Source organism: Balaenoptera physalus (genome assembly GCF_965194825.1).
Source record: "Balaenoptera physalus genome assembly, chromosome: 15".
Lineage (NCBI taxonomy): Eukaryota > Metazoa > Chordata > Mammalia > Artiodactyla > Balaenopteridae > Balaenoptera > Balaenoptera physalus.
The window spans coordinates 58550724-58577797 of record NC_138894.1 but is presented as its reverse complement, the minus strand read 5'-3'; the positions used below and the strand labels follow the sequence as shown (position 1 = coordinate 58577797).

General features: G+C 49.7%; 2 protein-coding genes across 2 annotated transcripts in view; one reads left to right on the top strand and one right to left on the bottom strand.

Annotated features, from left to right (window-relative positions):
- Window positions 1-13989, bottom strand: part of KCNK12 (potassium two pore domain channel subfamily K member 12) — a 56127-nt gene extending 42138 nt beyond the window's left edge. The window contains exon 1 of the mRNA XM_082427820.1: window positions 12348-13989. Coding sequence (XP_082283946.1) covers window positions 12348-12738 — 391 coding nt within the window. The 5' untranslated portion in view covers window positions 12739-13989. The remainder of the gene's footprint in view (window positions 1-12347) is intronic.
- The window catches only part of LOC309644222 (uncharacterized protein), a 175712-nt gene that overhangs the window by 32277 nt on the left and 116361 nt on the right, over window positions 1-27074 (top strand). The window lies entirely within an intron of this gene.

Sequence of the window (27074 nt, the reverse complement as noted above, 5' to 3'; positions counted from 1 at the left end):
ACCCACCCGCCTGGCTGAACAATGCACATCGAGGAGCTTTATAAGGCACTTTCCGTACATTGGGCATATGCTCCGTCGGCTGGACTGCTCCAGTGGACCTGGGTAGCTCGTCACTACAAGACACACCACCCACATTAGCTCTTGAAATACACACTTCTGAATTGCCCACTGGGTCATGTGTATTGCTCACTAATTCAACCAGAAGCCCTTGACTTTAGGCACTGGGCTGCCTCAGGGATTTGGGGTTTGTGTGAAGGTGGCAATGGCAGTCAGTAAAGGGGACTTGATGTGGCTGCCGGGTTCTTGACATACTGGCTGCACGTTGCATCTCACTTTATTTATTTATTTATTTTTAAATTAATTAATTAATTTATTTTTGGCTGTGTTGGGTCTTCGTTTCTGTGCGAGGGCTTTCTCTAGTTGCGGCGAGCGGGGGCCACTCTTCATCGCGGTGCGCGGGCCTCTCACTGTCGCGGCCTCTCTTGTTGCGGAGCACAGGCTCCAGACGCGCAGGCTCAGTAGTTGTGGTTCACGGGCCCAGTTGCTCCACGGCGTGTGGGATCTTCCCAGACCAGGGCTCGAACCCGTGTCCCCTGCATTGGCAGGCAGATTCTCAACCACTGCGCCACCAGGGAAGCCCTGTATCTCACTTTAAATGCACTGGTGCGCCTGGCTACATACAGAAGCCCCGGAGTGAACACCTTTGCAAACTGAAGCTTTCTTTTACAAAGTGAATCATCATCTGATTTGTAAGTGGAGATTTTCGTATTTTACTTTTTCTTAAACTGGTGCCTAGGTAGAGTTGAAAATCTTGGAAACGACCAATTATTCAAATTTATGTTCTTTCCACAAATATTCGTGGACCCCCTCCCATGTGCCAAGCCTGGTGCCAGGCACTGGGGGATGGAGTAGAGAACAGGAGAGACAGGCTCCTGGGCGCTGGGAGGATCAGACCCTGCAGTTTCACTCAACGTGGGCAGAGTTTTGTGTTTTCCTTTCCCTCTCCGGCCTGGGCTGTCCCTGAAGCTTTTCTGGCAGGTCCTGGTGTGAGCAGCTCACCACGAGGTGCTCAGAATTCAGAACACTTGGCAGCAAGGGAATGAGGTCGTGGCCATTTGGAAAGGATTAGGGAAAAGTCACGCGGAGTGCGATTTGGGGCTTGTGTTTATCTCAACTGTAACTTTCCAGAAAGCTGGGACACCCCATTCCAATAAAAGCTTCCCCAAGTATTTTTAGAGGCATTGTGATGGTGCTGGGCTGTGTGGATAGGGGTGGTTTTCTGGATTTGTGGAATTGCATTTAGTTACTGATAAAACTTCTGTCCAATTTGTGAGCCAACATCTGGTTTCTAAGGGGTGTGCCATGGGCTGGTGATGGAAAAGGTAGAACTATTGAGCCGAGAGGCAGAATTCAGCAGGGCTTCCTTGTGGCTGGAAGCTGCGGCCAAGGCCAGGGCCAGATGGGGCATCTGGGTCGGTGGGAGAGCTGGGGCCAGAAGCCTGGCCTCATTGTTCAGAACTGAACTTTTCCCACCACTCCTGGGGCTCTGGGGGCTGAGGCTCAGAATCGTCTGGTTTGGTATCAATCCAATGATTCTGCCGGGCCCCAGGCAGGGTAGGACAAGGACCCAGCTGACTCAGAGAGCCACGGAGACAGCGCTGTCCGCCAGGGGAGCCCCAGCCAGAATGAGCTAGCTGTCTACTGCACACCTGCCAGCCACTGAGAGATGGTTAAAGCGACGGCCCAGCAGAAGGGCCAGTGCACAGCCAGCCCCTCCAGCTCCACAGGGCGGGAGGGAGAGGGAGGTGCTGGGAGGTTCCTGGAGCCCAGCCTGGGCCCAGTTTTTTCCACTCTTTTTTTTATTATTTCCAGCAGTCCAAGGTTTTCAGTTACTCACACTCATTTATTCATTCCATCCATTCAACATTGATTAATCGCCTACTTTGTGCCAAGCATTCTGCTCCATGATTTGCAGAAACTACCTCTTTGCTTTTCAATTATCCCCATCTCCAGACACGGTGCCCACTTTACAGTAGTCATTCAATGCATGGCTGCTGCCATATGGCTATTATTGTCATTAACTGTAGCAGTGACAAGCACTACTAAGACAGAGCTCCTGACCTGGAGGAAGGAGAAAGGATACCTACTCTGTTCTGGGTCCGGTGCCAGCCTTTACCATACCTTACCCCACCGAACAGAGGCTGGTATTATTGCCAGGGAAACTGGCATAGAAACAGGTAATGACCACGTGTCTGGGGGCAGTAAGAGGGGCTCCAAGAAGGTCTCGCTCTAGTGGCCTCGTTTAAGCTGCACCTTGAAGTCCAAGTTCACTTGGTGGAAAATGGAGAGAAAGGGAAGAACATTCCAGGTGGAGAAAACAGCCTGAGCAATGGCCTGGAGGCTGAATGTGCCTGGGGTTCAGGGGTGGGGTGCAGGAGGGATGGCCAGAAGTTAAGAGTGGCTAGAGCTGGGGGTGCACCAGCAGGTGCTTGGTTTCATGCCTTCCCTCAATGTCTGGGTGGGTTTGCCTCCAGGACATGACCTTGGACAGTCCTGAGCTGGCCGTATGCCCAGACTTTCCTGGCTGATGTGCTCAAGTGCGGACCTTCTGGTTATTTGCTTTTGTGGTCCCGCCGCTCTGTGGCCACTGCTGCTATCCCAAGTGCAAGGCTGAGGGCCCTCAGCTCATGAGGTCCTTTCTCTGGGCAAGAGCTTGGTGCAATTGGCCCCCAAAGTTCCCATCAACGGCTCCCAGAGTTGTAGTGAGCTCTGCGTGAAGCACCATGCTGTGCCTGCCTGCAGCCTCCCTCAAAAAGGGAGCAGGGTTGTGTAGGATGGAAAGCTCAGTGTAGCCATTGGGGCTACAAGGAGCACAGCACAGCCAAATCCAAATCCCTAAACTGTGCTTGAGCCCTTGCTGATACCACCTCATATTCACCTCTTCTGCCCCCACCCCCCAGCAGACCCCAGACTGGGCTGTGACTCTTCTCCCTCTGTGGTCGTGCATGGCTCAGGGGCAACAGAAAGGATGCTATACAGTCAGGAGCCCTGAATCCTCTATCCTGCCATTGCCTCCTTGCTGTGTGAACCCAGGCAAATCGCTTAACCTCTCTGAGCCTGTCTCTTTGTCTGTGAAATGGGATAATAGCATCCTCTTTGCTGTCCTAGGGTTTGGGGGAGGTTCCTGAGTAAACATGGGTAAAAACACAGTAGACGGGCAAGCACGACGTGTGTGTGTGTGTGTATGTGTGTGGGGGGGGTGACAATCAGTGAGACCAGCGATGTTTCGGTTACCCTCTTGCTCCCCGGAACAAAGGCCCTGGCTGCTGCCACGGTGGAGTCTGGAGAGGGAACATGCTGGCATGCCCTGCAGCCTCCCCTGTCCTGCCCTAGGACAGGGGATGCTTTTTCTACCCATCAGGGGAGCTGAGTAGCCCCAGGGTGAAGGGTACAGAGTAAGGTTTGGACCTGGGGACCTGGAGCAGCGCCCTGGCTCCCACCCAAAATGGGGCTGTTCACCTCAGTGCCATCCTGCAGCCTCCTCCACCCGCAGTCCCAACACCAGAGTCGCCTCAGAGAAGCGTAGCGAGGCCTGGCCTCAGCCCCATCTGGCCTCTCTGCTGGTCTCAGCTCCACGACCTCCCCCTAAGCCCAAGCACTGCCAAGAGGCCTCAGCCCACTAAACCAGGATGGTGGGCAGGGGTGTGGCTCCCCAGGGCTCTGCTCTGGGGGTGAGAAGCAGAGACGTACCGGGGGACAATGGTCTAAACCACCGCTCAGTCACTTGTTCAGTTATTCACCAAACAGCTTCTTTAAAGAGATCAAAGAGCACACACATGAGGAATTATTAAGACATTCTAGGGCTTCCCTGGTGGTGCAGCGGTTAAGAATCCGCCTGCCAATGCAGGGGACACAGGTTCGATCCCTGGTCCAGGAAGATCCCACATGCTGCAGAGCAACTAAGCCCGTGCGCCACAACTACTGAGCCTGTGCTCTAGAGCCCGCAAGCCACAACTACTGAGCCCACGTGCCACAACTACTTAAGCCTGCGTGCCTAGAGCCCGTGCTCCACAACGAGAAGCCACCTCAGTGAGAAGCCCACGCACCTCATCAAAGAGTAGCCCCCACTCACCACAGCTAGAGAAAGCCCGCGTGCAGCAACGAAGACCTAATGCGGCCAAAAATAAATGAATAAATAAATTTAATTTAAAAAATATTTAAAAAAAAAGACATTCTAGTTGAGGAACCAAAGAAAATGCATTTTAAAAAGCACCCTCCCAGGCCAGTTATGTAACAGCGTAGGACAGCAACATGCCCCAGAGACAGCGGCCGATGAGAGGGTGGCAGATGCCATAGTGCAGGGGCAGCTGAGACCCAGAGGGCTGTACGCAGAGTGGTGGGTCGGCGATGAACTGGGCCTCGGTTTCCCCCCGTGCAGGCTGGCAGCCCAGGGCTCACCCACGAGCCTTGCCCAGTTAAGGAGCTGATGCCGCACACGTGGATTAGCTCATTCAGGCCTCGTAGGTGCCCGTGGGGGAGGGAGGATGGTTGTCCTCACTTTACAGAGGAGGAAACTGAGGTAAGAAGAGGCACATCCTCTCACTGGGAGCACATGGCTTGTCAGTGGCGGAATTGGGACTGGGACCCAGTCTGCAGAGTTGGTGCCTTTAGCCTGCACTAAACCGCACCAGAGGATGTGAGCGAATAGCCTTCCCAGATATGAGAACATCAGAGCTGGAAGGGACCCAAGTGACCCCGGCACTCCCTGCTTTTAGGAATGAAGACACTGAGGCCCTGCGTGGTGACGTGTCCTGTCCACAGCCGTGCGGCCAGTGAGGGGCAGAGCGGGTCCAAGCTGCCAGTTCCTGACTCACTGCTGCTTCTCTCTTCCCGTGCTGTGCCCAGTGCAGTCTGGGAACCCAGAATATGGGCGTCACTGGGAGCTAATGAGGAATGCAGTCTCAGGTCCCACCCAGACCTACTGAACAGAAAGTGCTCTTGCACTTTGACAAGAGCCTGGTGATTTGCATGCACTTTACTGATGGAGAAGCACTGCTCTGTGCTACCCTGCCTTCCTGGTCGGCAATATCTGTTACTGTGAGAATAATGACATTGTATCCAGACACTGTAAGACTTCAAATTACAAGATACTGGAAGTTCCATCCTGGAGTCACCTGGGATCTGGGGGAAGTGACAGAGTGGGTCCCCCAGAGCTTAATCCTTCACAGGGCCCTGCACACCCGTCCTGCTAGTGAGCTTAGTCCTGAGCTGGGCTTGCCCAAGCCCAGGGAGGAGGTGACACTCACAGATGGTCCAGAACATCCTTACCAGAGCCACTGGCTGCTACGGTCCCCCAAGAATTAGAGCTGGCGGTTGGCTAGGGAATGGCCTGGTTTAGGACAGAACTTCCTGGGGCCAGAGCCTGACAGCTGTGGTGGCAGCCAAGAGCTGGCTTGGGGTGAGCCTAGGGGCTTCGGTTCTCTCACTCTCTACCAGCACCTCTCCTGTATTGTCTCAGTCCCATGGAAGGTCCTTTGTCCTCAGAGCCTCAAGACCCTATGCTTCCCCAAACTTCACCTCGTAGAAACCCTGCCACTGACCCCAGGTGAGATCAGAGCCTGAGACTGCCCAGCGCGCCCACCTCAGCCCCACATTCTGGTTGGCTGGCTGGCAGCCCCTGGCCAAGCCCTGGATCCTGGGAAGGTCAGTGGAGCTGGGCAGAAGCAAGGGGAGGGCTAGGAGACGAGGGAAGACCCCGGGCTGGGGCTGCGCACAGGAACACAATGGCTTTTTGCTCCATCTCAGCTCCTCTGAATCTGAGGTCACCACGCAAGGGCACGGAGAGTCCCTCTGCAGCTGACGGGGGTGGCGGCACTGAGCTCCACCTTCTAACACAGACCTGAGGCTCCACCACAACCTTCAGATGGAGCAGGAGCTTCTCCCTGGAGGACCCCTCCAAGGCACTCGACTTACTTTGCTGCGCCTCAGATGCCCCACCCCCTCCCTCCAAGCTCTTCCCCTTTGTCTTTGATGTACGGTTTAACTTTCACCCCTTCTGGGAAGACTGGTATCTGCTCCGAAGAGCCATGGCGGGATCTGGTTCTATACTTGTCCCATCATTTGGGGTGTGTGTGTGTGTGTGTGTGTGTGTGTGTGTGTGTGAGAGAGAGACAGACAGACAGACAGACAGACAGACAGATCTTCAGCAGTATTCAGGAAACTTTTCCAAGGCGGCATGAGAGCTCAAGGACCTCAGAGTCCACATAGGCAGGTCCTGGGTCAGCACCAGCTCTCAGCAAATGCCCCTCTGACTTGCTGTGCAACCTTGAACAACCTCTCTCCTTCTCTGAACCTATGTAAAATGAGGAACAAGGCTAACTTAACCCTCTTCAGGTGGGTCTTGGAGGAGCACCAGGGCTCCTCAGAGAAGCTTTCAGGGAGTACATGGCATCTAAGGGGAGGTCTGATGGGTGGGGCTCCAGCTCCCCTGTTTTCTGTAATAGGCTGCTTGTTGGCTTTTGTTGACAAAATGGTATAAATGCCTGGGGAAAGTTCTGGAAGATTTTTATGGTGCTTTCCAGCTGGAATACTCTAGAGGTAGGTGTCTGCTCCATGTGGCACAATTCTGAGCCAGTCCAGGCTGGGGTCCTTGGGCACAGTCAGGACCAAAGGGAAGAACCCTCTCCCTCAACCTGCTTGGCCCAGGAGTGGTGGCAGACATCCCTGGGAATGCAGGGGACAGGAAGGAAGAAGGTCCAGGTACCCCCTCTCTGTCTTTGATGGCCGGGCAGCTGTTCCTGTTTTCCTTCCTGCCCTTCTCCACTCATCCAAAATTTCCCAGAGGAAGTGGCTCTCATTAAAGCAAGGGAGGCTGAAGATGCTTTAGTCACTGACTTGTTCAGTGGTCAGCTCAGCCCCTGGGAGTGAGTGCAATCCTGGAGGAAACCAAGTGAATCTGTGGCCTGTTTCCATGGGGCAATTTGCTGGGTAACTGTCCAGTCTCTTCTAGGCTTTGTAGAGGTTGTAGGCTCAGCTCAGGAGAGATGAGACAGTCCTTCACTCCAAAGGGACTGGCCCCAAGAGCCATGAAGATGGTAGTGTGCCCTGACTATCAATTTCACTGCTGGGAATTCAACTGAAGGAGATATTGCGTAAAGAAAAGGCCATCATAAAGATGATCACTGTGGCATTACTCACAACAGCCCCCAAATTGGGAACCACACCCAGCTACACAGCAATAGGGGTAGTAAATTACAGAACATCAGTTAGATAGAGTATTATGCACCCATTAAAATTAGTATGCGGAAACATGGAAACAACACTGATAAAAAAATATTACCAAAAGCAGCTCAGCACTTGTCAAGTAGTTCCCTTTCTTTTTCCTACAAAAGGTGACAAAGAACTGCAGGGGAACTTGCAAAAATGAAAACAGTTATGTTAGGGCAGAGTATTATGAGTTATTATAATTATTGACTATTTACAATGTGCTGGGTTCAGTGCTGGGTGCTGAGGATGGAGCAGTGAATTAGAATGTATTTCCTTGCTCTCCATCTACAGCTTCAAATCTAATGATGGATTTTTTCCCCTAAATGTCCTTCAAAGCTGTCATAGCATCATCTTCCAATAAAAAATAGCTGATGAGAGAAATAAGCGAGGAAAGGTACTCCTCTCCTTCTGGGTAATGTATTTCATTCCCGGCATCAGAGCCGCCTCCAGCTGGATTACATACATGTCAGAAGAAAACCGAATGTAAATGTGGTAGTGACATTTCGGACTCATAATGTCTTAGTTTCCTTTGAAGCAAAAACATTTTAAAAACTCCATGTTAAAAAAGAAGTAAAAAGTTAGGACTTGTTACTAATCTTGCAGCTGAATAATTAAGTATGCCTAATTCTGAAAGTAGCAAGCTAAATTATGCAGTGCCAAAAGTGACATCTCTTATACCTACACCATCCCGGCTACAGCGGCATGGTTTTAACTTTATAGCTAAAATATGCTGCCAGAAAACCTAATAAAAGGAAGCAAAAATATTTCTGTTTATATCAAGCTGCCATTTGAGAGAGACTTTTAAATATGTTCTTCCCTATGTGTAAATCTGACAGCAGTTGCATAATTAAAACCCCAGTGGAGAGTTTCCTTTTAATCTTTTCAAAGTAAACCAATAAAACATCCTTTAGGATGTGAAATGATGGATTAATACTCTTTGGATTGTTTGAATATCTTTGAGCTAGGGCCTGACTCCAAGAATACTATTTAGTACTAAAAGAACACCAGCCAGTGTCTTTCTCTTTAGGAGTTCATGTAATCACGGGGGATGCAGATAACAACATGCCAAAGGCGACACATGCATGGTTATGAGTTCTGCTTGTCTTGGATTTTGTTAAATGGAGGAATGAATAAATAGATGTATTTACATTAAAACAAACTTGATTTCAATCCCCTGGGAATATGTCATATAGCATAAATGGCAGAAATAATAATTGCCCAGGATTTCAGTTCAGTGTAAGCAATCAATATGAATAATTTAGACCACAAAGTGGATTTTCATTTTGCTTAAGCTATTCAGACTGACTTTCTATTCAGCCTCAACTACCACTGAACAATCACTGGCAAATCTTCCCACTGGGTCTATGTTGTGTGGACAGCTGCAAATTACCTAGCTCCAGATATGGGCCTTGTTCAAGCCAAAAGTCAGGACAAATATTCTACCTCATCATGGTGTTTCATCTAACATGAGTACACACAACCACACCTGAATTTTTCTTCTGTGTCTCCCTCTTAGCTGAAGGCCCATTCCTGCCCCTTCTTCCCCTCCCCTACACACACACACACACACATGTGCAAAAGAAGGCAGAGAGAAAGTGGTTGCTGTCCTTGGACCAGAATTTACCCGAATGTCTCCTACTTGTTAGCATTTCTGTCTCTAACTTTCTTGGTACTGGCTCTTGCCTTCCCAGCTGTCTAAGACTTACCAGATGCTTCTAGTCTATCTGACCTCTAAGATGTGTCTGATCCTTCAAGTTTTCTCTGGACTTAATCAGCTGTTGGCCTGACCAACAGACCAGTCCTTTTGCTCAGCCCTGCTGTGGTGTCTGTCAGACACACACACAGATACACACACACACACACACCCCCGTTATTAAATACTTCAGCCTCAAACAGGAATGTGCCCACCAATTATATAAATGAAACTGGTAGAATAAACACTGCATAACTTGGATTCTGAACCCAGCTGAATACATAATTAACTGTGACCTGAGACACGTCCCTTAACACTCTGAGCCACATGGGATTGGACCAAAGGACCCCTCCTTGTTCCAATCATCATTAGTGAGGCTAGCCAAGATGTGGCGCCCATGAACACTGCAATCCAACTGCCCATGTTGGAATATGCTTCAACCTTTGTCTTGTAGAATAAGCTTTAACCTTTCAACATATTAGCACTTGGGGCCTGATATACACAATATATCACAATATATCATATTTATGGGATGAATGAAGGAAGGGTTTTCTATACTGAAGTCTAGATGAATCATTTAGTTGGGTCTATACAATACAAGAAAATGTCCACACTGCTGCACGGACCATACACACTGATATTCAACTAAAACTGAGTGCATGCTAATTTTCCTCTTTGCTGGATGAGGTGGCAGATAGAGAATACTGACTGCCCATTTTGGATTCAGCTTTGGCTCCCTGAGCTGCTGAATCCATAAAAGCACCAGTAATAATTGTCTCTGAAGACTCAGGGCATTTAAGGGAAAGGAACTACATAAACAGAAGTGAAACTGACGTATGTAGGTCTTTACTTAAATCTCATCCAAGAGAAGCCTGAAATAAAAATCATGCTACTTCGGGATTCAGCAGAACTTATCTGACAGAAGTGACCAATTTGAACCACTGCCCCACACCACGTCAGCAGGTGGATAACTGCCAGAGACCCTGCTACTTGTGTGGCTCTCTTGGCACCGCTGAAAAGGGGCTAGTTCAATGCTGAGCTGTCCACTGGCTGGTTCTGGTCCTGAGTGCAGCTCTTCTCAGAGATAAATATCTCCCTGCAGCAGATTTTGGAAACAATGTGCTGGGTCATTTGTAACATAGCCACCAGCTTCAGCATAGCCTCCTACAATGCTTGCCTACATCCCAAAACACAAATCAAGAAAGAGAACATAGTTTCTTTCTGCTTGACTAAAGAACAGCCAATCCTGCTGGTAGATTAAAGGCTCGGGCTTGGAACAATTTACCAACACACTGACTTGATTTTGTGCAAAGAACTGAGAGAAGCTGTAGAAGCCATGTCTGGGCAGTGAATGAAGGCATTGATGGGAGCTCATCAGAAAGGCACAGAGACCACAGGTCACTGGAATGAGGCCCCATCTGGATAGACTCATGGCCTGTAGGGGAAGGGGACACTGCTACCACCTTTCCCTTAACCTGTGGGTTCCATTAGGAAGCCAAGGTCAGAGCGCACCGCTGGGAAAGAAAGGCTGTGGCTGCCCAGTATGTGCACAGGTTGCCTCTAGGTGAAAGCAAAAGGGTGTGTTTACAAGAGGAAGAGCATAAATCAATAATGAGCTATGAACACATGATGTCATCTTCCAGGACTAAGCATCTTTAGTACTTTTAAAGCACTTTAAAAAAAAAAAAAAAGAAAAAAAAACTCTAGTTGCTATAGCAACTTGATGCAGCTCTTAAAAGGGGATTTTTTTTTAAGGGGGTCATTTTTATATCTTCAATCACCATAACAACATGATATAGCTTTTAAATGGTATTTTTATCCAATTTGTGTGTACTTTGGACTTGGGCCACATTTGCCTTTTCTATTTAAAGTCATCAGATCAAACATGACACATGAAAATTCATTGAAAGGAAGCCCTTTCGTAGACTATACATATACACTCAGAGAGCCATCTATAGCTGCTCATATTCTGCACATGGATGCAGTCTTTCTCTCTGCCTCCCAGCAGCCAGCTACAATGGCTTACACTGGTCAGTTAGTCCATTCCCCCGTCTCTAAGCTGGCATACCAATCCAGCCCAGAACCCACCCACAGAAGGCGTGCCGGTGCAATCCCTCACCTCTCAGCCCAGTGGATCCAGTCCCCTCCTCCAGAACTACCACCAGGGGATAGTGCTTTGGGGTGACTAGAGACATGACCAGCCAAGTGCCTTCTTTCACCCTGGGACTGGAAGCAGGAGTAGATGAGACACAAAGTCTTGCCAAAGTGAAAATCTTGTATTTATTCTGCACTCTATACAGTAACGGGAAGAGGTCTGTTTCACGTGACACCCAGGGCCCAGGGAAAGGGGGGGGATGGGGAAAGTGGGTGAGAGGAGAATAAAGAGAGGGGCAGGGTGGAGTGGGGAGCAGTGATGGCTCCACAATCTCTACAAGAGAGGCTCAGAGGAGGGGCGAAAGAAATAGGGGGGCTTCGAGGAACAGTTACACAGCATTTTTTGTACAGTGGCACAATCATGAACTATTTTACCAAAAATAAGAGGAAGGGATGATGGAAAGTACAGAGAAACTACCCCCTGCACCCAAGCTACCCCCTTGGTGCCACTATTGGTTGGAAAAGATAGCAAGGTAACAAAGAAGAGAGGTCAAGAAATTGGAGGGGAAGTTGGAAGTGGGGAGGGGGGAGTAAGAGGAGAAAACCCAGAACCAGAGCGGCTGAAGTCCTATTCTCCAAGTCTAATGGGGTGGTGTAGACTGTAAAGAAAAAAAAAAAAAAGATGCGAAGGAGATCTAGGGATTCGTTTGGGGAAATGGTCGCCTTCCCCAGGGTAAAAGGGCTGGAGGACTCTGGGGGAAAACGCGTGTAAAAGAAGAAAGAAGAAAAGAAAGGAGATAACAACGCTGTGAGTGGAGAGAGGAAGGGCTTTCCAAATCACCTGGATGAGGAAACCGAGGACTAGGGGGCGTGAGAAATAAGAAGGAAGCAGCAGGCCCCTGATACATGTTCTCCCAAGTCCTTTTTTAGAAGCCAAAACTGAGGCACAAGCGGTTAGGTCACGCAGTTGGCAAGTGCTGGAGCGCGGGCGGCCCCCGGTCTGCCCAGCGCCCGGGTGAGGGTTCTCCCCGTTTGGCCTCTTTGCCAGGCAGTCACCGCTGGGTGCGCGCCAGAGATGGGCCTCTCAGGCCACCTCCCGCGCCGAAAGCCAGTAAAGAGGGAGACGGAGCAGGAGGAGGGGGACGGGTGGGGAGGAGAGGGCGAAATGAAAGTAGGCAACGGGGCCTCAGAAGGGAAGAGGGAGCCGAGGGACGCGGCTCGAGCCCCGAGCAGTGGAAAGGGCGGCAGGTTTAAGACGCGGAGAGGAAAGTCGCCCGCTGGGCGCGCCGCTCACCTATGGTCGACACCACGGTGCCCACGAAGTAGAAGGCGCCGGGAAAGTCCCAGCGCGGGCGCAGCGCGTCGGCTCGGACGCCGGCTGCCAGCGCGGCCTCGTAGTGCCGGAGGAAGGCGCGCAGCTCCGGCTCGGCCACTCCGTGCGCCGCGCTGAAGTTGCGCAGCGTGGCGCCCCAGCGCGCCCGCGCCTCCGCCTCGCCCGGGCTCTCGAGCGCCGAGAAGACTGTGGCGCCCGCCACCAGGTAGAGGCCGATGAGCGCCGCCAGCAGCACGAAGCGGCCCGTGTCCTCGTTGAGGTGCGAGCGGCGGCAGCAGCAGCAGCAGCAGGAGGGGCGCGGCAGGCGGCGGCGGCAGCGGCGGGGCGGGGGCCGGGGGCTGCGGGAGGACATGGTCCGGAGCTCAGCCCCGGGGCCGGGGCGGCGCTCGGGGCCCGGGCCGCGACATCCCCCCCGCGGGAGCAGAAACGTGAGGATGGTGACCAGGGGTCGGGGGCCGCCGCGGAGCCCCTCGCCGCCTCCTCCAGAGCCCGGACGGCGGGGCGCCTCCGCCTCCTCCTCGGCGCTCAGGCCGCACACGGGTCCCGCGGCCCTTCGGGCGCCGGAGCTGGGACGCTCCTCTCTGCGCCCCGACGCCTGGCCGGCTGCCGCGGCTCCTCACCCACCGCCCTCGGGCGCGGGGGTCTCAAGGTAGGCCCCTGCCGCCTTGTGGCCGGCGTCCACGGGGCCCCGGGCCTCATACTCCTCTCCAGACAGGCCGCGGGCTGCGGGCGGGGCGGGCTGTAGAGCCCGGGCGCCTAGGACAGGGACGGGAGAGCAGGGCACGAAGAGAGACCCCGGGCGCGTCCCATGAGACGTTCCCGGCTCAGTGGCTCCCCGGCGCAGGCTCCGTGGGCAGTCCAGCTCCCGCCCCCGGGCTTGAGCTGGCGGCGTCGGCTTCGGAGCCTCGGAACCGAGCTGAGTCCGGGTAAGCGCTCCCTTTCCAGCTCCAGCCGGAGAGCCGCCCGGCACGGAGAGGCGGAGTCACCGGCGGCCGGGGCGGGGTGTTGGGGGGTGGGGAGTAAGGAAGGGAGAGAAGGGGTGGGGAGCTGGGCTGCTGCGACGCCTCCCTGCCGTTCTGGCTGCACTAATGCGGGGCACCGAAGCAGGTGTCCGGACTGCGGTGCTGGCTACCACGCCGCCAGGGAACACCGTCCAGTCCCTGTCCCTCCCTGCGCTTCGGCCCCGGAATCCCTCCCTTCTGTCCAGGCTGCCGCCAAACTTTGCTCAACTTGATGTTGTCCTGCGGTCTCAGGTGCTGGAGGCCGAAAGACGCCAATGCCCTGACACCGGGCTCTCCAGCTCCAGTCCGAAGTTTAAGTTCCCTGTAGCTCGCGTCTTCTTCCTGCATCCATCCACGGCACCAGGTCTCGGAGGGTTCCTTTGGGGAAAGGATCCCGCTTAGGAGCGGGGAAAGGGTCACTCGACTCGGGGAGACCGGAGAATGAGGGCATCTCCTCCCCCTCCCGACCGAGCGGGCGGCCGGCGTCAGCACCGCGGACAGCGCATCGGTGCCGCAGCCGCCGGGCGGGCGGCGCCGGGGCTGCGGGGACCCGCGGCGCGGGACGAGCCGGTCACCCTGCTGCGCTGTGCTTCCCCAAACCCTCGGTTTCCCTTTCTACCTCCCTTGTGTCCCCTCAACCCCTAAGGCAGGTGCGGTCGCGGAAGCGGAGTGCTGACAGGGAGGGGACGCTGCGGAATAGAGACGGGGGTGGAGTCAAGAGCGAGTAGAGGACCAAGGGGCCACGGGAGGAGGAAGCGTTCAGGCCCACCGGCTGCTGGATCTCCCTTCGTCACCCCAACCCTCTGACCCTCCGGTCCAGGGCGGGGGACGCCGGATAAGAACCTGGCTGCGGCAGGGTGGGTAGAGGAGGTGCAGGGAGAGCCCACTAGCCGGCTCCCCCGAGGCCGGCGGCGGGAAGGCTGTGTTCTTGAGCGCTGAGGAGGGTGTGTGTGTGGGGGGGTACATCGTCGCCCCCTCCGTCGCGTGGCAACAGGGAAACACGGCGGGGGGCTCGGCCCCAGCGCGGGAGCTTCTCCGCCCTCCGCGGGCCGCCTTTGCCGGGATCTCTAAGTTCTGTGTCGAGCAACGTCCTTGGTACAGACAGAAAACCGTCCTCTTCTGGCAGCCAGCCCCTTCTCTGTCCGTCCCGCTTCCACAGGAGGGGGGGGGGGCCTGATGATGATGAGACGATACAGATAACAGAAAATGAAGATAATTATGGAAGCTGTGCTTAGCTACCCTAGGTGGGTGAACCGTGACTAAATACAGAACTAGCCCCCCACCCCCAAATCTCGAGCGGTCTGGTCTCCACAGCAGAAAACACTCAAGCTAAGGCCGACCCAAAGTATTGGCATTGTCAGTCCCCTAAGCGTCAGGGGACTCAAAGTCGTTCCTGAGCAAGCCTCCACCGTTCACTGAGCATTTGAAAGCCTGGAAACCAGGTCCTTCTGACCGCATGCCCCGACATGGAGACTGGAGGGCAGGGGGTAGGGGTGGGGTTTGGGCAAGAGAGCTGTCCAGAAGCTAAAAGGCATCTGACTTCAGATGTTGCTTTTCCCAAACCAGGGCACATCCGAGGCATGGATCTTCCTAGAAGTTCTCTTCCAGTTTATGGACGGAGCCAACTATACTCCCCTTTGTGTTAGGGGAGGGACCAATGGGAGAGGGTCCACTCCTAGCATAGTCAGAATCAGCCTTACTGGTACTGGATGGCATGTGGTTAACTTCGCAGTGGTCTTCTCAGAAAGGGGCAGGGGGAACCTTTGTGTGAGGGAGAGAACATCTCATCCACTGAGAATATACAGCCCTCTCCTCCTTTTTCTGGAGCACAGTGGGAGCCTTATGTAGACACAAATTTTTGCCATTGCAGACTATTGTTACTATTGGCAAAATGCACTTCAACTATTCTCTTCAAGCCTTTGCCTCCCCTGGGCTCACCACTGGTGTCACCCCAGCCTGTTCCCCTATCCCTACCATACCCCCATCTCTACAAGCTTCTGCAGGCAGGGAGGACAGCCTAACCATGGGCCTCCAGGGCTGGATCCCACTTGACTGGTCAGCTCTGACAGAAGTCCTAGAAGTGTCATTCCAGGAGTTGGCCCTGGAGTCTCCAGATGCAGCTGAAGGGCACTGCCAGATCTCTCACTGGTTTTCTTTGCCCAGACTCCCAGGTCAGGGACAGAGTGCTTTGCTGCAGTGTTCTGTGCCTCTGGACCTGCTCCTTGCCCAGCTGGCAAAGGGCCTGCCTTGTCCTCCAGCTTGTTATTCTAGCTTGATTAGTGGCAAACCCCTGGCATCAGTCTCAACTGTGAATGACCTAATCAATTTATATAATAGGGAAATGATGAGTTCCCTGAACATAGGCTCGGGTCCTTTGGGGAACCAGTGCCATGATGAATGCTGTTTTTTTGCCCACTGAATCCATATAAGTCACTGGCTTCCAGCTGGCTACCCTCAAAGCTTTTACCTCAGCCCTGAATTGCTGCAACAGCCTCCAAAGAATGGGGGCTTGCTATCACAGATGTGTCCGTGCTTCGGTCTATCCTGCCTGCACCCGCCCATCAGTGCCCTGATCATGCCCATTTGATCTGATCATGTGACTGATGTCCCTAGACGACAGTCTCCAATGGTTCCTTCAAAACTATAAAAATTTAGTCTCAAACACTTGTGGCTGCTATTCAAAGCCCTTGATGATGTGACTCCCAACAAATCATTCTAACCTCACCTTCTACTACTTGCTACTTATCCCCCAGGTACTCCATACTCAGCCCAATCACCAGCACTTTGCTTATGCTATGGCCCTGCTGGAGTGTCTTCTTCCTTCTCTTCTTCTCCAGCTCTTCATACATGCAGCTCAACTCAGGTTAGACCTTTTTTCTTCCAGAAAACTTTTTCTTTGTAGGATATTTTGACCCAATCACTTTGACTGTCATCATTTCAGCTGTAGATCATTTGATTCTGAATGTCCTCAAGAACTTCGGACAAGACACCAGAGCAGGTACAGCCTCTCTCTGTCTCTGCCTGTCTCTGTCTCTCTCTCTGTCTCTGCCTGTCTCTGTCTCTCTCTCTGTCTTTCTGTATTTTGTAAAAGAAAACACAATGGCAGGAGTGTTAATCAGGAAAATTAGGTAAGGTCAAGTGCAATCAATTGATGATTCCACTCCTAGGTATATGCCCAAGATAAATAAAAACATACATTCATGGAAAAACTTGTGTGTGTACATTCATAGCAACATTAATCATAAAAGCCAAAAAGTGGAAACAACCCCTATGTCCATCAACTGATGAACAGTTCATTACAATGTGGTATAACCATACAATGAAATATTCAGTAATAAAAAGGAATGAAGTACTGATTCATGCTACAACATGAATGAATCTTGAAAACATTATCTGAAGTGAAAGAGGCCAGTCACAAAAGATGACATAGTGTATGACTTCATTTGTATGAAATGTCCAGCATAGGAAAATCCATAAAGACATAGTAACTTAGTGGTTGCTTAGGGCTGGGGGATTAAAGAGGAATGGGAGTGACTGCTAATGAGTATGAGATTTCTTTTGAGAGTGATAAAAAATATTCTAAAATTGATTGTGATGATTGCACAGCTCTGTGAATATAGTAAAAAGCTTCAAATTGTACATTTTAAATGTGTGAATTGTAAAAAAACAAATACAAATGCAACTAATCAAGCAAATCTTTATTGAAAAAAATGGAAACAGCACTTATCCCAAGAAAAATAATTTCTTTAAAGTTAAAAAATAGGAAAAATGGGAAACAGTTTAGCAATATGTAATGTCTTTTTTTTTTTTTTGTCTCTTGTACCAACTTTTATTTAAAGTCTATTTTGTCTGATATTAGTATAGCCACTCCATCTCTCGTTTGGTTACTGTTTGCATGGAATATCTTTCCCCATCCCTTCACTTTCAATGTATTTGTGTCTTTGGATGTTAAGTGAGTCTTTTGTAGACAAAATATAGTTGGATCATGAGACTCTCTGTCTTGCAACTGAACTCGTTAAGAATGCCTATGATTATACATCTGCCTCCTGATATATTTCCAAATAATCCATGAATAGATATATTTATTGAGGATCTACCAGCTACAAAACAGTGTGCTATGAACTGTGTGTGTGTGTGTGTGTGTGTGTGTGTGTGTGTGTGTGTGTGTGATGAGCTCTGCTGTTCCTGCAAGAGCTTAAAGCCTGGCTGGGGAGACAAGATATGCATATGGGAAGCAGTAAGGACTATGCTACAGCAGATCGAGTTAGGAGCTGACTGTGTGGTACTGATCATGGGAGGTCAGAGAAAGGGGTCTGTGATGAGGGCTGCAAGAGTCCAAAGTTTTGGGTAGCAGGCAGTATGTGGGCTGGTTCTGAGGATGGGTAAGGTTCACATGTACTGGAAGAAAGGGAACATCCCAGCCAGGAGAACTGAGCTGGGTGCAAGAAAGTGAAGCAGGAAAGAGCATATTTTGTTCAAGGAACTGTGGCAAGCAGAGAGTAGATGTGGGTGAGAAGAGAGGGAAGAGTCTCTCTCTTTTATATTCCATGACCTCATTCTCTGGCCTCTCAGCCTCTCAATATGACCTTAATGCATGTAATAACTGACACTGTGAAACTCAAAGATGAATGCTTTCCTTCCAGAGTGAGAATCAGGTATCTAATATAAATGGACTTGGGCTTAATGAGACAATTTTATGGCAAACTTTTAGTTTCCCCACATATACCACCACATGGGGTTAGCTGTGGCTGCAGAGGAAAAGAGGGACAGATGTGGAACATATTGGGTATACAGTCAAGGGCTCTAGTGTTAAAACCTCCCTGGGCTCCAGTTTCCACACTGTCTTTGCAAAGAATGCACTGTGTCATCTTTATATCAACATGATTCTTGAGGATTAATGAAGTCGCTGGCGCCTGTCTGTTTAAAAGGAGCTTGGAAATGAAGGCCAGAATCCTAGGGTGAGGGGTTGCTATGAGGCCACTGGAGACCACTCCTTGCCTCCTAATTTTCTTGTCCAGAAAGCTGTGGATTTCTTGTCTAAATGTCTCCATGAGTCCTCTCTCACAATGCCAAATCACTTTTTATTAAGAAGTGATTTTTAAATGTCTATTTCAATTCTTTCTTATTTTAAAATCTGATTTTTTGTTCTGTAGGTAAGGCCATACGTGTACTGATTTTGTCCCAAATAGATTTTGATATAGCTTTTTAAAGACTATGTAAGTAACGTATAAATAACTTAGAATAATTGGAAGATTCAAAAAAACAAAAAAGGAAAAAACAAAAATTACTCCAAATTCCATTCCATTATCCAGAGAGAATTACTATTATCAGTCATTTTAATGACTCTCCTGCCTGCTTGGCTGGCTCTGTCTATCTACACATACATATTTAATTTTATTAAAATTATGGGATATGTTACATACCACTTTAAACTTACTCTTTAATTTAACATTATAGGTCATTCAAAAAATATTTCAAATATTTCAATTCAAACATATCTGTGGAGCACCTACTATTACAGGTACCTGGATTGATTAATGATCATGGAGCTTACATTACTTTCACGTTTTTTAAAAATGTATATATATATACATATACATATATATATATATAGAGAGAGAGAGAGAGTCATTTGTTGGCATAGTGCCCTTCCAAATGAAGATGTAGCTAAATTTCACATTGGCAGGTATTCCTGGATTTTTAAGGTTCCCCCCTCATCCCTTTCCCCTATCTTTTTGCATCATTCTTTAGTTTCCTATTAAAATATCAATAGATGTTTGGGTTTGGCTTCTCAGTGAGACTGCTAGTTCCCACTCAAATCCATTCTCCACCTCTTTTTCTGCAACAGAGCACCCATTTTATTTGTGGTGTCAATGTGCCCACTTAAAAGACTATATTTTCAAGCCTCTGTAGTTAGGGGAGACTGTTTTTAAGTTCTAGCAAAATATTATATGGGACTTTCAGGAAGGCTGAATAAACGAAGATAATTCCATAGGAAAGGGTGCCCTTTTATCCTCCCACTATTTCTCCTTCCTCAGTCATGCATCCTACAATGTGGATGTGATAGCTGGGACTCCAGCTGCCATCTTGTACCATGAGGTGACCTTGAGGAAGGAAGACACATTGTAGTAGAGCAAGATGATGAAATGAGCTTGCATAACAGAGAAATGCCTATCTCTAGTCTTACGTGGAAGAGAATTAGCCTTTATGTATTTAACCCACTTCACTAATCAAATATTCTGAATATTCAAAAGTTCCTGACTGAAATCAGTCTGAGATGAGACTTTAGACCTTCAAATACTGTGAGACAATCAACAGGCCTGACTCCTTCTTCTGCTTCAAATTTTCCCTCTCATCCCCCAATTTCCCCTCTCTCGGGTGTCTTATACCTTATGGTCTCATGATGGTTGACTTACCTCTATGTGTATGTGCGTGTGTGTGTTTCCACTTTATTCCTACATATTCTTGCAATTGGGGGAGCTGAAATATCAGCAACTTTTCTAATTCGAAAACACTAGGTTACCAGACCCAAAAGCAAAGACAAAGCACAGGAAGAAGGCACAAGGAGAAAGATGCTTTGGAGTTACCATAGCTAATATCTCATTGTTTGAATGAGTCATAGGTCTAAGAATATTGAACTGATCTTTAGAGATTCGAGCATTTGTTTTAGCTGGGCAACTCTTAAAAAAGAGCGTCGAGCCCAAGAAGAGAGAGGAATGGAAGGCAGCATTGGAGAGCGGGCAGTTTTTGGAAGCAGTTGTTCTTATAACGAAACCATTGTTCAGATTGTTAACTGGGCTGTGGTTGTGAAACATGTGCAAAGACGAGATTTGTTCATTAGACATCAGTTAAAACTCTTGTGCTGAAGATGGATCAAAGCACAGAGCGTCATGCTCACCTTAAACAACTGAGAAGGAAATATGCTCTTTCCCTTGCTAATAGCCCAGTGATGAGCCTTGGTGGGTAGAGATATTGGAGGACGGTGTGGGAGTGGGAGTGATGTCTGGAGGATTGATGGAGGTAGCTGTGGGAATGGGGTGGGAAGAAGAATCTTGGGGACCCCTTTCCAGTATTACATAAGTCAATAGGGCTTCTAGGGGTAACAGTGCTCCTTGTGGATAGAAGGTGTTCTCTACAGATAAACATGTGAATGTGATCAGCCTGCCTTCATTCCTCCCTACCCCCTCTTTCCCTCCCTTCTTTCCTTCCTTCCTTCCACCTATACAACAAATATTTCCGAACCTCTACTCTGTGCCAGGCACTGTGCTACTAAGGATTCTGACTCATTACAGATTTTTTTAGGATGGAGTAGGAAGGAGGGTGGAGTGCCATTGGGGGTAGTTGGAATCATAGATAAGAAAGCTAAGGCCCAGAGGGACAGTCAGAGGTGCTCACATCCCGCAGTGCATTTGCAATCTCTGTCCACCCAAAGCCCACTGGACTGGCTGGGTGTGAAGTGGAGTGTATTCTCTCTCTGTGCGGTCCTGGAGCCTCCAGCATCCAAGTTCCCTGGAGCTCTTACTGAATATGCAGTGCCCAGGGTCCAACCCAGACCTGCAGAATCCCAATATCTAGGGATTGGGTCTGGGAACTTGCGTGGGCCACAGACTTCCCAGGTGAGCCTCCTGGACCCTCGAGTTTGTGGAAGTTGGGCTTGGGCCATTGGATCAACTGAAATGGGCCTTACAGGGTCAGAGTCTGGAAATATACTTGACCATAATTCCTGTGTCATGAGGAAAGGTAAAAGAAATGCAAAGCCTGCTCTAGGGCCAGCTTTGCCACTCACTGGCTAGGTGACCTTGGCTAGTCGCCCTCAGCCTACGGGTAATTATTTGAGCCAGACCCAGCAACAAACATCCCATTCCTTGATGCAGAATCATGACTGTGTCCAGGTATCCTGGATGCTCAGCTCAGGCACAAGCGGTGATGTCATTAAAAACCTTTCTTATGAGTAATTCTTAAGAGATACCTCTTCAGAGTTGGAAGACATTCCATTTCTATCCCAGACTCTCCTGCCTTGTTGTCAGGGAGGTTCCTGGAAGCCTAGGAACCCAGAGTCAGTCTTTCCCAGGAGCAGAGTCATGAAAATGTGTCTGTATCATCTCCAGGGCCCCCGAGGATGTCGGCCTGAAGCCCCAGGTTTGCAGACCCTTCTGTTCAGCCTATTCAGCAGCTCACGCCCTTGTAGTAGAACAGTTGAGAATTGTCAGGAAGAGAGATGAGGGAGAATGAAAAGGGAGACAAAAGGGACCAGCTCCGGAAGAGTTTGCCAGAAAAGTTCCAGTCTCCCCAGTTTGCTGAGCTGGGAGGAGAGCGCTGAGTAAAAGCACTGTTGTAGATGGATTACCATCTGGGAGGTGCTTTCTCATTATATGAGCCCTCATTATGTGACGTGTAAAAAGCATAGTATACTGTAACTTGGGGTAAAAAGCCAGCAAAGCATTGGCTGGATTCAGACTGGGAGGCATGGCTGCCCTCAGCATTCCTCCTTAGCAGATTTTATGAGGAGAAAAGCCCAGCTGGGGGTGCGGGAAGGCCTACATGAAAATGCTGGGATTCCAGTGACTCTCTCCTCTCTTCCCACTTCCCCAAAGCAAAACTACATCTCAGAGGGCCTCAGGTTCATGGGAAAGATCCCAGGCTCATTTGCTCGTTTCTTTTCCATTTTCCAATATGTATTATGGGGCATCAACTACATGTCAGGTGTGCTGCTAAGTGCCAGCTACAAGAGCCAAAACTGACGCTGTTCCGGCCTTCACACAGCTTCAGGCCGCTGGGGAATCACAAATCACAGAAGTAAATGAGAAATTAACAACATAACAGTACTGTTAGTGAAAGCTTCATGGCTCTGTGAAAATGCGTACAGGGAGATTCGACCAAACAGGGCAGAGCTGTGTGGGCCTTGACCAAGAGGAGGGTGTGCGAGTGCCAGGGAGCAGCCGCACAGGGGGAACAGCATGTGCAGAGGCCTCTGGGCAGCTGGGAGGAAGTGAGGAAGGGTGCTGTGGGGGGGGTGGGGCCAGCAGGGGCCCCGCCCCTGCAGGGCTCTGGAAGCCCTAGGAGAATACCTCAGAGGAAGGGGAAGCCAATGTCACATGCTAAGCAGAGGGTGCTGGATGCTCAGGTGGCCTCTGATTCTCCCAGGGTCTCATTGTGGGTCAGGGGAGCCTGGTCTGGAGCCCTGACTTCCTCCCTCTCACCTGCCACATCTAGGCAGACACCCAACTCCTGTCCATTCCACCTTAGAAATTGCTCCCAAGTGGGCCATCCTTCCTGAGTCCACTGCCACTGCTGTGGTGGGAGTTCCAGCGTTCCTTCGCATGAACTGCTGCCGTCCTCCCAAGTCCTCCACTTGAGAGTCGTCCCTCTGCAATCCACCCTCCCCAGCGGCTTCCTTCCTAAAACACACACTCGGCCTCTCCCTGGCTTGTGCACCTCTGGTGTTTCCCAGAGCCTAGAGGAGCAATCCCAGTCTCTTCAGAGCAGCCCTCAAGTCTCTGCTCTTTCTGACCTTACCGACCTGCTACCTTGTCTCCTTACTCTCTGGCGTCCCCCTCCCCTCCCTATACCCCTGATGCTAGAGCTGCGGTTCAAGGAACTTCTTAGCCTTCCTCAAGCACACACGTACCATCTCTACACTGTTGCCTCTTCCTGGAATGCCCTTCCTTCTTCTTTACTGGAAACTCCATTTCCTATGTCAACACAGCAGTAGACATGTCACCTCCTCTGCCAGGACACCATCAACCACCGCCCCCAACCCCAGCAGGAAAATTCTACTGCTACAGGTCTTCCTCCCTGGCTAGGGAGGGCAAACACTCATCAATACTGGCCCACAATGGATGCTCAAGAAATGATGAAAGGAAAGACCATATATCATATGATTCCATTTATATGAAATGTCCAGAACAGACAAACCATAGGAGATAGAGAATAGATTACTGATTGCCAGGGGATGGGGGGAGGAGGGAATTGGGAGATACGAGGTTTCTTTTTGGGGTAATGGAAATGTTCTGGAATTAGATAATGGTGATGGTTGCACAATATTGTGAATATACTAAAAAAACACTGAATTATGCACTTTAAAATGGTTTAAATGAATTTTATGGTCTCTGAATTTTCTCTCCACAAAAAATTTTGGAAAAGAAATGAAAAGATAAATGAGTAATGAAACACTTTTTCTTATTTTCTAATTTCCTTTTATCTCGTATCCTTTCCCTATTCACTTCCCCAATGGCCAGTATTTTAATTGAAATGAAGAATTTATCCAATCACCAATCATATCTGAATTATAATAAAATACCAATTGGCAGTGTTGGATCAATGGGGTTTGACTCTTTTGCGATGTGTCTTTTTCTTGCTCATGTAGAAACTTTGAAGGGGGAGAAACTACCTGCTCTGCGTCATCTTCAATACATCCATTGCCCACTTTGCTAAAGACCAAACTTGGACTGGTATCAGTGAAACAAGCTATCATTAGCATTGTTTGTAGGTAGACTGTAACCAAAATAACTTTTCAAAGCCCTTCATGCCCATGAGCTCATTGGTTCATCATGAAAATCTTCTGGGGAGGAGTGTCCTTTTGATGGAGAGAGAAATCCTGTGTCCTTCCTAGCTCGGGAGTGGCCAGAGGTGCTGAGCTGAGCTCTTCTGACCTGTTGGTCATTTCTGCTGCTGAGAGAGGGAGAATGTGCTGAACATTTTTCTATGTGTGGGTTGTACTTGTTACTCTTGTACTTGTTATTTAAATTGTACTTGTTACTGTTGAGTAATAGCAGCCTCCCTGGGAACATCAGAAAACACTAGAAGGTATAAGATCGAAGACATCACTGCAGTCACTCCAGCAGAGAAAGACAGCAACAAACCCCAGTTAATGAAGTTGCTTATGTTGACTCCACTGCAAACAATTGACTCAAATTCCCGTCTCCAGCCCCAAGAGACCTGAGACACACCATTAAGTGGAAATTACAGCAAACCTCCTTCACCCCAAGATGTCCCAAACACTCTTGTGATTACAGAATTCTCAGCTGAGAAACTTAAGACCTGATTTACAAAAATGGATTGGGGACCAAGTTAATCTATAAAAACCTTTGTAAATATTTTCCCATGGATTAATAAGGAAATCCTCACATATCTCAACCATATTGCAGACAAAATATGTGAGTAATTTGTTACAAGCTAACATTTTCTTGGCACATACTATATGCCAAGCACTATTCTAAATGCTTTAGATGTATTAATGCATTTAGTCCTCACAACGACCCTATAAGATAGGTGTTCCTGTTGTCGCTTTTTTATAGATGGGGAAATTGAGGCACAGAGAAGTCAGGTAATTTGCCCGCGGTTACACAACTAGCAGATGGCAGAGCTGGAATTTGAAACCAGGCAGCCTGGCTCCAAAGTCTATCCAACAAGTGGAGTCCACAGGGCTGTGTGGTTAGTGGGACAGGCAATAAAAAAACATTTTGGCTGAAACATTCTCAGTGGAGGACACAACACACAGGAGTAAATCTGCATTTAATAGGATCTCACTGGAGATTAATCTGTGATCGTAAATGCTTTCTGTTGTGCAGTTTGCTTTTTTCCCCAGAGAGGGAACAATCCGCCTAGACTATTTTCATGTTTATGAACTGGCAGGTGGGCCAGGTTAAGGGCTTAGGAGCTGATGGGGAACGGAGTGAAGGTAAGTGGGCTGGGCAGTGAACGAGGTGAGGTCAGCCTCCTTATCCAGCTCCCAGCCCCTCCATCCTACTGGGCACTCTCCTGACTATATTCTTCATGTGCCTCCTGTCCTTGCCTCCAGGACACTGGATTCCCTCCCATTTCAGAAAGACTGAAAATCACCTCCCTTGTCCTCTAGACAGAAGTGCCCTGTTTCTTAGGCAGAGATGGTTAATTAAATTTTCAAGTAAGTAGACAGTGGCTTCCTTAGTTCCCTGACGTGGGGTCAGCACTAATTCTTTAAAAAGAACACTGTAGAAACTCAGCAAATTCTGAATATAAGTTGGGTGCTTGCCTGACTTGGGCCCAGACAAAGGGCCTGGTACCCACCTTCTCCTTGCCCCCTCCTTACTTCCTGAGAAGCTCAGCAACTACAGCGTTTCTTCATCCAAGCACAGGACCTGAGGGCGGACGGGAAGTGGGGTCCCTGAGGTGGGTTATTCCCTGCTCCAGAGGATGGAAGCTTTCTGGAGTGAATGCCTACTGCTGGGTATATTCCTTGGTCAATCATCACCAAGTCTACAATGGGAGGTTCTAACAGTGTGTGCTAAACGAGTGCTGGAAAGGAAGATCCTGGCACGGGCCACAGTGGTTGCAGAAGGAGGTCCATGAAAGGAGGACTTGGATCCTGTGTGAGAGAAATGGCAGCCCCCAGGGAGGGAAGAGGCAGGAAAAAGATAGAGAACTCCTATTAGCTTGTTCTGGTGTGGCTAAGATTGTTAGGTGGTTGAAGAGATGATTCTGGAAAGGTCCACAGGGTCAGTGTGGCTGTGAGAGATACCGGTCATGTTTTCTAATCTGGAGTCAGGACACATGGTCTGATCCAAATGTGGCATTGGGACAGATGACTGAAAATGAGGGCTGTGCCAGGGGACCTGAGGCCCGTAGTCAGGTCCACTTACACAGGAATTATTCCTCTTGTGCCGTGTCCTCCAAAAATGTCTCAGCAAGAGGAGAGAGGGATCAGGAATGAGAGAGACAGGAGAAGCCATGCTCTCTGTGGTCCTAGAGTAGACATTGGCGGTTTCTGCCCACCCAGACTCCACCCAGACTGCCTTTGGAGAACACCTTCTCCCCCTTCACAGTTCTCTGGTCTGGGGGGGAGGGGATGGGTAGGCAGGCCCTGTGAATCTCACCCCCACCCCTGCCACAGGGACGGGCTGAGACCCAGCCGGCCAAGCAGTGCACTCCATCCACCTGCTACAACAAATGAGCAGACAAATGAGACTTAGACCTGGGACTTTTGGTGGATCCTTCGGGGAAAGCAAAGCCCTCATTCAGTGGGGAACCTTACCTCTATGGATCACATCTGAGTGGAGGGTCCAGAAGCCAACACGTGGCCAAGCCTGCCAAGGGGGAAGCAGACTGAGAGATGGAGAGAAAGAGAGACTAAGTCCTGATGAGGTTCTATGAGTGCCTGCCTGGATTTTCTGATTACTCAAGCCCACAAATTGCTTTTTTAAACTTTTTTTTTTTTTAATTTATTTTATTTTTGGCTGTGTTGGGTCTTCGTTTCTGTGCGAGGGTTTTCTCTAGTTGCGGCGAGCGGGGGCCACTCTTCATCGCGGTGCGCGGGCCTCTCACTATCGCGGCCTCTCTTGTTGCGGAGCACAGGCTCCAGACGCGCAGCCTCAATAGTTGTGGCTCACGGGCCCAGTTGCTCCGCGGCATGTGGGATCCTCCCAGACCAGGGCTCGAACCCGTGTCCCCTGCACCGGCAGGCAGACCCTCAACCGCTGCGCCACCAGGGAAGCCCCTAAACTTTTTTATTTAACCACTTTAAAATGAACAGATCGGTGGTGTTGAGGATGCTCGCAATGTGTGCGACCACCACCTGTGTCTAGTTTCACTTCCAACGCCCCAAATAAAACCCCGTCCTCATTAAGCAGTTACTCCTCATTCCTCCCCCCCTCAACCCTAGCAAACACCAATCTACTTTCTGTTTCTGTGGATTTACCTACTCATCTAA